Source organism: Scyliorhinus canicula, chromosome 9 (assembly GCF_902713615.1).
Source record: "Scyliorhinus canicula chromosome 9, sScyCan1.1, whole genome shotgun sequence".
Classification (NCBI taxonomy): Eukaryota; Metazoa; Chordata; class Chondrichthyes; order Carcharhiniformes; family Scyliorhinidae; genus Scyliorhinus; species Scyliorhinus canicula.
In genome coordinates this window covers 104935330-104945964 of record NC_052154.1, presented here as the reverse complement: position 1 = coordinate 104945964, position 10635 = coordinate 104935330, and the positions used below count along the sequence as shown (strand labels likewise).

The 10635-nt window shown below is 47.7% G+C and overlaps 1 protein-coding gene and 1 pseudogene across 2 annotated transcripts in view; both read left to right on the top strand.

Annotated features, from left to right (window-relative positions):
• The first annotated feature begins 6806 nt into the window (after positions 1-6806).
• The window catches only part of LOC119971588 (embryonic protein UVS.2-like), a 126763-nt gene continuing 122934 nt past the window's right edge, over positions 6807-10635 (top strand). For both annotated transcript variants that reach the window (XM_038807360.1, XM_038807359.1), the window contains exon 1: positions 6807-6877. In XM_038807360.1, the coding sequence (XP_038663288.1) occupies positions 6864-6877 (14 nt within the window). In that variant the 5' untranslated portion in view covers positions 6807-6863. The remainder of the gene's footprint in view (positions 6878-10635) is intronic.
• LOC119971589 lies at positions 7294-8091 on the top strand (annotated as a pseudogene).

Below are 10635 nucleotides of genomic sequence, written 5' to 3'. Positions count from 1 at the left end.
TAGAAAGCTTTTGGGTTTTCCTTGATCCTACCTGCCAAAGACTTCTCATGTCCCCTCCTTGCTCGTCTCAGCTCTTCTTTAGATCCTTCCTCGCTTCCTTGTAACTATCAAGCACCCCCAACTGAAACTTCACGCCTCATCTCACATAGGCCTCCTTCTTCCTCTTAACAAGAGATTCCACTTCTTGGTAAACCACGGTTCCCTTGCTCGACCCCTTCCTCCCTGCCTGACTGGTACGTACTTATCAAGAACATGCAATAGCTGTTCCTTGAACAAGCTCCACATATCCAGTGTGCCCAACCCTTGCAGCCTACTTCTCCAACCAACACATCCTAAGTCATGTCTAATGGCATCATAATTGCCCTTCCCCCAGCTATAACTCTTTGCCCTGCGGGGTATACTTATCCCTTTCCATCACTAACGTAAAGGTCACCGAATTGTGGTCACTGTTCCAAAGTGCTTCACCTACCTCCAGATCTAACACCTGGCCTGGTTCATTACCCAAAACCAAATCCAATGTGGCCTCGCCTCTTGTTGGCCTGTCAACATATTGTGTCAGGAAACCCTCCTGCACACATTGTACAAAGAACGACCATCTAATGTACTCGAACTATATCTTTTCCAGTCAATATTTGGAAAGTTAAAGTCTCCCATAACAACTACCCTGTTACTTTCGCTCTTTTCCAGAATCATCTTCGCCATCCTTCCTCTACATCCCTAGAACTATTAAGTGGCCTATAGAAAACTCCCAACAGGGTGACCTCCTCTTTCCTGTTTCTAACCTCAGCCCATACTACCTCAGAAGAAGAGTCCCCATCTAGCATCCTTTCGCCACCGTAATACTGTCCTTGACTAGCAGCGCCACACCTCCCCCCTCTTTTGCCCCCTTCTCTGAGCTTACTAAAACACCTAAACCCCGGAACCTGCAACAACCATTCCTGTCCCTGCTCTATCCATGTCTCTGAAATGGCCACAACGTCGAAGTCCCAGGTACCAACCCATGCTGCCAGTTCCCCTACCTTATTTCGTATACTCCTGGCATTGAAGTAGACACACTTCAAACCACCTACCTGAACACTGGCACCCTCCTGCGAAGTCAAATCTGTGCTCCTGACCTCTATACTCTCAATCTCTCGTACCCCAAAACTACAATCCAGGTTCCCATGCCCCTGCTGAATTAGTTTAAACCCCCCAAAGAGCACTAACAAATCTCCCCCCCAGGATATTGGTGCCCCTCAGGTTCAGATGTAGACCATCCTGTCTATAGAGGTCCCACCTTCCCCAGAAAGAGCCCAGTTATCCAGAAATCTGAATCCCTCCCGCCTGCACCATCCCTGTAGCCACGTGTTTAAGTGCTCTCTCTCCCTATTCCTCATCTCACTATCACGTGGAACGGGCAACAACCCAGAGATAACAACTCTGTTTGTTCTTGCTCTGAGCTTCCATCCTAGCTCCCTAAAGGCCTGCCTGACATCCTTGTCCCCTTTCCTACCTATGTCGTTAGTGCCAATGTGGACTACGACTTGGGGCTGCTCCCCATCCCCCTTAAGGACCCGGAAAACACGATCCGAGACATCACGTACCCTTGCACCTGGGAGGCAACATACCAAACGTGAGTCTCTCTCGCTCCCACAAAATCTCCTATCTGTGCCCCTGACTATTGAGTCCCCAATTACTAATGTTCTACTCCTTTCCCCCCTTCCCTTCTGAGCAACAGGGACAGACTCCGTGCCAGAGGCCCGTACCCCATGGCTTACCCCTGGTAAGTCCCCCCCCCCACAAGTATCCAAAACGGTATACTTGTTACTCAGGGGAACGACCGCAGGGGGTCCCTGCACTGACTGCTTCTTCCCAGTCCCTCTTACAGTTACCCATCTATCTCCAGTCTTTGGTGTAACTACTTCCCTGAAGCTCCTATCTATGACCCCCTCTGCCTCCCGAATGATCCGAAGTTCATCCAGCTCAAGCTCCAGGTCCCTAACACGGTTTTTGAGGAGCTGGAGTTGGGTGCACTTCCCACAGATGAAATCAGCAGGGACACTGACGGCGTCCCTCACCTCAAACATTCTGCAGGAGGAGCATTGTACTGCCTTCCCTGACATCACCTCTAGATTAAAAAAAAACAAGAAAAAGAAAGGAAGAGCTTACCTGATATTACCTCAAACCCTGCTCCCGCTGAAGGTTAAGCAAATTTAAAGGCAATCACTCACCTTCACGACAGGCCCCTGCTCCCGCTTCCCAACCACCGTGGGGTGGTGGGGTTGGATAGAGGAGGAGGTAGGGTGGGAAACACTCACAAAGTGTTTCGGGTTTAACTGTCACTTGCCAACAGCCCCTCCACAAACCACCTTCAACTTAGGCTGACCGCACTGCACGTATGCAAATTCTCCCAGAACAGCTGATCAGTAGCTCTGCTCTGCTGCCCTCTGCTGGATGCTTGTCTTCACTCAAACTCCTTGGGTCTCCTTCGCCGGTTCCCCTTCAACTTAGGCTGACCGCACTGCGTATGCAAATTCTCCCAGAACAGCTGATCAGTACCTCTGCTCTGCTGCCCTCTGCTGGATGCTTGTCTTCACTCAAACTCCTTGGGTCTCCTTCGCCGGTTCCCCTTCAACTTAGGCTGACCGCACTGCACGTATGCAAATTCTCCCAGAACAGCTGATCAGTAGCTCTGCTCTGCTGCCCTCTGCTGGATGCTTGTCTTCACTCAAACTCCTTGGGTCTCCTTCGCCGGTTCCCCTTCAACTTAGGCTGACCGCACTGCACGTATGCAAATTCTCCCAGAACAGCTGATCAGTAGCTCTGCTCTGCTGCCCTCTGCTGGATGCTTGTCTTCACTCAAACTCCTTGGGTCTCCTTCGCCGGTTCCCCTTCAACTTAGGCTGACCGCACTGCACGTATGCAAATTCTCCCAGAACAGCTGATCAGTAGCTCTGCTCTGCTGCCCTCTGCTGGATGCTTGTCTTCACTCAAACTCCTTGGGTCTCCTTCGCCGGTTCCCCTTCAACTTAGGCTGACCGCACTGCACGTATGCAAATTCTCCCAGAACAGCTGATCAGTAGCTCTGCTCTGCTGCCCTCTGCTGGATGCTTGTCTTCACTCAAACTCCTTGGGTCTCCTTCGCCGGTTCCCCTTCAACTTAGGCTGACCGCACTGCACGTATGCAAATTCTCCCAGAACAGCTGATCAGTAGCTCTGCTCTGCTGCCCTCTGCTGGATGCTTGTCTTCACTCAAACTCCTTGGGTCTCCTTCGCCGGTTCCCCTTCAACTTAGGCTGACCGCACTGCACGTATGCAAATTCTCCCAGAACAGCTGATCAGTAGCTCTGCTCTGCTGCCCTCTGCTGGATGATATAGGTGGCTGAACCAGAGGAAGACAACCTCGAACCAATGTGGCTCACGTACTAGATGCTGCATTAAATCAGCCTGTGACCTTGCAATAGGATCATGGCATCATAGAATGATATAGTGCATGATGAAACCATTCAACTCATCCTGCGTGTGGCTCCTTGGTTAAGCTTCAAAGCAGTCCCCATTGACCTGTTCCCTGCCCATAGCTCTGTAATTCTTTTCCTTCGAAGTATTTATCCAATTTTCATTTGAATCTGCTTCCATCAGCCTTTCAGACAAGGCATTGCTGATCACACCATCTCACTCTATAAAAGCTGTTTCTTTGGACAATCACTTTAAATCTGTCTCTTCTGATTCTTCTATTGTTCTTATTTAGCAAAACCGTTCATGATTCTAAATATCCTCTACCAAATTGTCTCATATGAATGGAAGATTCTGCTCGTATATTTGGCATTACATATTTATATTGTTTTATTTCAGTCACATACCTTGGGCTGAATTTCCCACCTTCGAGATTCTCTGTTTTGCCAGCAGCCCGGGTGTTTCCCGACGGTGTGGGGCTGCCCCACAATGGGAAACCCCATTGACCAGCTGGCGTAACGGAGTATCCCGCCGGTGGGGTGGGGAGAATCCCGCCCCCAGTTTTTGCTCAACGACCGTAGGAAAGACAGATTGGAGTGTGGCCATCCTGTCATTCCTTTGTTGATAAATGTTCGTATGTGCACTTATTTCCTGATTGGGCTTTCCAAGTTATTCAAGTGCATCATGATTTTGTGATGCCATAATTTTTGAGACATTGGAAACACTACCTGAAATCCACAGGAAAGATGTGTTCTCAATTTTTAATTGATTCGCCTTCCAGTTCATAGTCTGATTAGTCAGAAGGCACACCTCACACCTTTTAAATCAGATACTCCAATCAGCAATATTACATATTACAGATACAACAAACATTTGGCATAAACCAGCCACTAATTCTAATATCTACAATGCTCTATCCATTGCCACTCTTCCCAGAAACATAGCTAACCTTTTATCTTAGCTGAAATCTAGTTGCCTCCTTCCAAATGTCATTGATATCTTGGTCTTCAATGATCCTTTCTTGGTTCTCTTGGCTGATGTTTCAGTTCTGAAAGTTGTTTCAAAATTCAATGCTAGCAAAATTGAAATGTCATTCTGGTTTGTGATCCTCAATTTTTACTGGTTCATTAAATCTAATTTTTGCACTTTTGGACTGTAGGTAGCAGTGGAACCAATTGAAACCTATCCCTGCCTCACCAATAGTCAGCTGTTTTCAGTTGCAAAGTCAAGTCTTTGAATTAATAAATAGTTGATGGAGGGGGATTAATTTGAACAGCCTCTCATTACCCATCTGAAAATAGGAAGGTGTTTTTGATTATTTTATTTCCCTCTTTATAAATGGTAGTATATTTTCCCAACCCAATAACTCATAGCAAACTCAAGATAAGATCAAATAAAGGGATTGATTTATTTCACACACACACACAAAATGTTAGAAAGGTTTTTTGCAATGTCCACGCCTTTTGCTTGTACAATAAAAGAAAGATAAGGAAAAGAAAGGGGTACAGAGCCAGATCTCAACAAAAATACCAGTTATGGTTTTACCTGAGTCCAGAATTGAGAATGAAAAGTCGAATCGAGTGTTTCTTCAGAGGGTTTCAGGGTGATCGTCTTTCTAGAAGTGAGACTCCCATGTGGGGAGAAGACATGTAGATTTGAATTTTTTTTAAAGGCACCAGTTCCAATGTTCCAGTTGGCAACAGTGGAGATGAGAGCCAGGCGATTGTACCTGGACAGAGAGAGCGCCTTTGGCTGCTACCTGTTCGATGCTAAGATGATAGACAGACACAGGATGCAGCCTGGTGTCCTATTCTCTTCGGAGGTCAAAGGTGCCTGAAATTAAGACCCAACAGCTTATTCATTAAAATAATTCAGACAGCTCAAGTCTCAGTCATGTGACAGTATGGTTTTGGGTTGGCTAACAAGGCCCCTTTTTAAAAAACATTGGATGAGATTTTACGGCTGGTCACACTGGTGGGATTTTCCAGTCCCACCAAAAGCACACCCCCACCGCGGATTTCACTGCAGCTAGTGGTGCATTCAGCGGGAATGCCCGTTGACAATGGCGTGACCGGAAGATCCTGCAACTGGCCACTGGTGAGCTGTTCTCCGCCACTGCAGAACACAACGTGGAGAGGGAGAAAAATTCCACCCATTGTTTTTGGGGACAGGAAGTGGTCAGACCATTAACATCACATTGGATATTAGGAGTCATAAACAGCTGCTTTTGTCCTTGGAGACACGATGGGCGCGATCTAACCAAAATAAAAGGTCAGTTCTTTGCAGGATTAGAGGAATAATTCTGCCATCTAACGCCACTCTTTTTTTCAGGCCTCAAGAGGGAACTCGCCGCCGAGGCTGCATTCAGTCGCATTTCCTGCACTGAGAAACTCAACTCACCAGTGCAGGGAGAGAAAATGGCACTCCGATCTCTCAAACCCCGCATCACAAGCCCAGGACCCCCTCCCAACTCACCTGGTGGGGGCTCCTTGAGCCCCCACCCTCACCCCACCTCGTATGGGCAGGGCACTCCCAGGCCCAATCCCCAGCATTGGTCAACATGCCACCTGGGCATCTCAGCACTGCAAGCCTGGCAGTGCCCCTTCCAGACTGGCAGTGCCACCTGGGCAGGTGCCAGGCTGGTAGTGCCAGGTGTCATCAGTGTCAGTGTACCACCCTGCCCAGATACCAACCACCCAGGGGCCTCTGATTGCCTGGGAGACTCCCACAAGCGCTGTTCCGCTTGGTCCCTGTTTGTGGGGATCAGTGCTAAACGACGCTCAACTGAGGTCTCCTTGGCGAGGCCAGTAGATTCTGGCCAGTAGATGGTTTGATCTGGCGTCAGCAGACTTAAGTGACCTTTAAATTCACTTAACTCATCAGGTCTGGATTCCGCCCACAATGGGTGGGATCCAGTTCTTGATGCCTTGCGAGATCTCATTAGATCCCACGAGGTGTAACGATCGTTGGGAATCCTGGCAGAAGCCTCTCCTGGGATCTACTAGCCACGTCCCACTCAGAGTCCAGCGGGACATGGCCGGTAAATTGTGTTTGTCTAAATGTTATAAATTCCTCTGGTGAGTCAGTGTTATTCAGGGTAGAGCCTTGTACGTTTTTAAAACAATGCGCTTTACAAAGCAGCCGTCAACGCAGGTATTTATTATTTGTTTTAAGATATTTTATTCTCCTTTTTTTCACATTTTCTCTGTCGGTATGTATTTATATTTACCTTCCTGTCCTTAACGGGAGAAGATGACATCAATATGTAAGCAGTGAACAGCAGTTTCATTCAGTTATAGTCAGAAATGTTGAGACATGAAAGTTGCTTATTTCAATTAATTTTGCTGTGTATTACTTTTCCAGGCAAGCAAAAACTTTTGACAAAGAAGACTCTAATAATTTGGGGCACACCATATGATTATAAGTCAGTTATGCATTTTGGAAAGTAAGTGTTACATTCACTTTTACATTATACTCATGAGCAATATTTTAAAATTAACATTATACATTCTATATGGAATTCATATGGGGGAACTGTTATCACACACGCCGCTGCGCCTGTGACAGCAGTCCCAGTACTATCAATCCCAACCTTATTTACATTAGTGTGTGTTATACAGTTTTTTTTAAAGGGACTTTTAACATTTAATAATAAGAATTATACACAAATTTACATAAGTATTTACAGTTACTGCAAGGACTCTTTATGTTGTTTACAATTACTTTAGATTTGTTGGGGGGGTGGGGAGTCCTGTTACCCTCTTGAGTTATTTGAGTATGGTTCACCTCGCCTTTCATCTCCGAGTCAACCGAAGCGAGATTTCCAGCTCCACAGCTAAACTAATTCATGCCAACTTGAAAATGAGAAAGGAAAAAGTGTACAGCAAGATTGTTGCCATTGCCTCTAGTAAATTGACAACCACTGGCCATCTCATTTACAAATGTGGTGGAATTGATAAGAGAACAATTGAGAAATTTGGAAAGGAACCAGCTGAGATGCATGGCCTTCAAATATGTCTGGGTCTGGGATAACCTGAACGATGAATGTGGTATTACCATAGACATCTCTCTCTTGAAATTTGAAAATTCAAAGTACTACATCATCATCATTGAACACAGGGACTTATTAAGAGCAACGATTACTGGAACATCACAGACTGACTGCTGTGCTGATTGTTCCTGCTGGTGTGGGTATGGTTTAAAGCTGGTATATCAAAGAATTGACAAACTAGAGATCATGCTCTGGGTGTGAAGCACTCATTATTGGCATCAACAAGGTGACTACCATACAGGGCAAAAACAATATGAGGAAATTACAAAGGAAATCACCACATACATCAAGAAGATAGGCTACAATCCAGCTAATGTAGCTTTGTCCCCACCTCTGGTTGGAATGGCGACATATACTGGAACCAGTTCAAATATGTCCTTGTTCAAAGGTTGGGAGATTATAAGAAAAGAAGGCAAGATCATGGGACACACTTTTTTGGAGGCTTGGACTACATTCCACTTCCAGAACACCTGTAAACTTTGTCTCTCTTTGCAGGATGTCTACAAGATTAGTGGCATTGGTACATACCAGTGGGTCGAGTTGAGACCGGTGTTATGAAGCCTGGTATGGTGGTGCGATTTGCTCCTCCTAATATTATCACAAAGTGAAATCTGTGGAAAAACATCACAAAGCCCTTCAGGAAGCCTTACCTGGTGACGACGTTGGTTTCAATGTGAAGAACGTCCACGTCCCAAATGTGTCTATCTTTGGTTTGAAACTGCGGTTGTTGCAGATGGGTGCCTCTATGGACATCTCACTAAGCTTGAAATGGCATCGGAACTGGTTCCTTGTCCTTAGATAGACCACCACCACCAGGCCCCTGGAGAGTGTGTGTGGGCAGGGCATGTGGGGGCTGGGAGTGGTGCAGCGGCCAGCGCCCAGTGAGACGTCCCCTACAATCGGAGCCAGTCACCTCTGGTTCCCTTAGCCACCCCCTTACCATCTCCTCATTTGCTGTCCAGTGATCGAATAGAAGGTTTGGTAGGACCAGGGCTCCCATGTGTTGCCCTCACTGTAAGATGGTGCTGTGTATCCTAGGAACCCCTCCACCATAAAGGCCATAATTAACTTGTCGACCCTGGTGAAGAAGGATTTGGGGATGAAGATTGGAATATAAAGAGGAACCGAGGCAGCATGTTCATTTTAACTCTGTACCCTTCCTGCTAGCAAAAGAGGGAGTGAGTCCCATCTTTGCAGGTCCCCCTTCACCTTCTGCAACAGGCTGGAGAGGCTCCATTTGTGGAGCCTCTTCCAGGTGTGTGCCACTTGGATCCCCAGGTAACTGAAAGATAGTTCTTCCAGCACCGCTCCTCCCTCCTGGTGCACATGGAAGATTTTTCTCTTCCAAGGTTGAGTTTGTATGCTGAGAAGACATCGAACTCCCTCAGAAGTCTCATAATCTTTCCCATGCTGGCTAGGGGGTTTGACACTTGGAGGCAGCAGGTCATCTGCATAGAGCGAGACTCTTATGTTCTCTGCCCCCTCTCCGAATGCCCATCCACCACTCTGCTGATCTAAGGGTGATGGCCAGTAGTTCAATCGCCAGTGTGTACAGGAGCGGGGATAATGGCACTCTTGCCTTGTTCTTCTGTGCAGCCAAAAGTATTCGGAACTGGTGACGTCCGTCCGTACGCTCACTGTAAGAGTGCAGCACAGGAGCTTCACCCACGCAGTGAATCCTGCTCCAAACCCAAACCGTTCAAGTACCTCCATGAGGTACCCTCCATTCTATTCAATCAAAGGCTTTCTCAGCGTCCAGGGAGACAATGACCTCTGGTATCCTCTCCCGGATGGGGTCATTATTACATTGATTAAGCGTCTGATGTTTGTTGTTAGTTGTGTGCTCTTGACAAACCTGGTCTGATCTTCTGCAATCACTTCTGGCAAGCAGCTCTCGAGGTGCCTCCCCAGCGATTTCGCTAGGACTTTTGCATCAGTGTTTAAGAGAGATGGGTCTATAAACTCCATACTCTGTCAGGTCTTTGACCTTTTTGGAGATCAAGACTTGGGCCAGCGTGAGAGTCAGGGCCTCCTTTGGGAGTAATTCGTTGAACATCTCCCGTAAGTGCGGGGCCAGCACTGCTGCAAATTGTTTGTAAAAGTCTACTGGGAACCCATCCAGTCCTGGCGCTATCTCTGACTGCATGGAATTTATGCCTTCCATGATTTCGCTCAGCTCTAGCAGTGCTTGTTTCCTGTCCTCCCACACCACTGGTATATCCAGACTGTCGACAAACTATTCCATCATCAAGTCCCCTCTGAGGATTTGGAGACTTATAGCCCTTGATAGAAGTTTGCAGAGGCCTCGTTAACCTCGTTTGGATCTGCTCCCACCCGACCGTTTCTGTCCCTAACTTGTGCTATCTCTTTCGCGACTGCCTGTTTTCCCAACTTTTGTGCCAGCATGCGGCTGGTCTTGTCTCCATGTTGTGCCTGGCGGAGCTGGTGGACTGTCTCCCTTGTGGTGAGCACATCAAATTCCATCTGCAGCTTTTCTTCTCCGCAGCAGTTTCATGGTTGGTGCCATGAAGTACCGCTGGTCTACCTCAAGTGTGAAGTTGATTTGTCACTTCTTGGCTGCTGTTATTTAATGTCCCTAAAGGCCCTATAAGGTATGATTTTTGCCCTTGATCACTGCCTTCAGTGACTCCCAGGACATGGGAGGGTGAGACCTCCTGTTCTGGTTGCAGGTTACATAACTGTTACATAACATTACATAACAGGTTACATAAGTTACAAATGGCATGGTGCTGAGGACCCTGATTCAATCCTGCCCCGGGTCATTGTCAATAGTGGAGTTTTCACACTCCACGGGCGAAATTCTCCGCGGACCGTCGTGACGCCGATTTCCGGCGAGCAAAAGTGGTGCAGATGATTCCGGCGTCGGCGCCTTCTTTTAGGCCGCTAATCTCCGTTCCCGGAGGGGCCAGCATCGGACCGACGCGATACGCGTCATTTTAATGCGCTGCAGAAGTTGCGCGTTGAGAGAGAGAGGACGGGTACCGGCGTGGGGAGAGGGGAGGAAGGGAAGGGGGGGGGAGGGAGGAGGAGGAAAGGGGGGGGAGGAGGAGGGGGGGAGAGGAGGAGGGGGGAGGGGGGAAGAGGAGGAAGGGGGGGGAGGAGGAAGGGGGAAGGGGGAGAGAGGAAGGGGA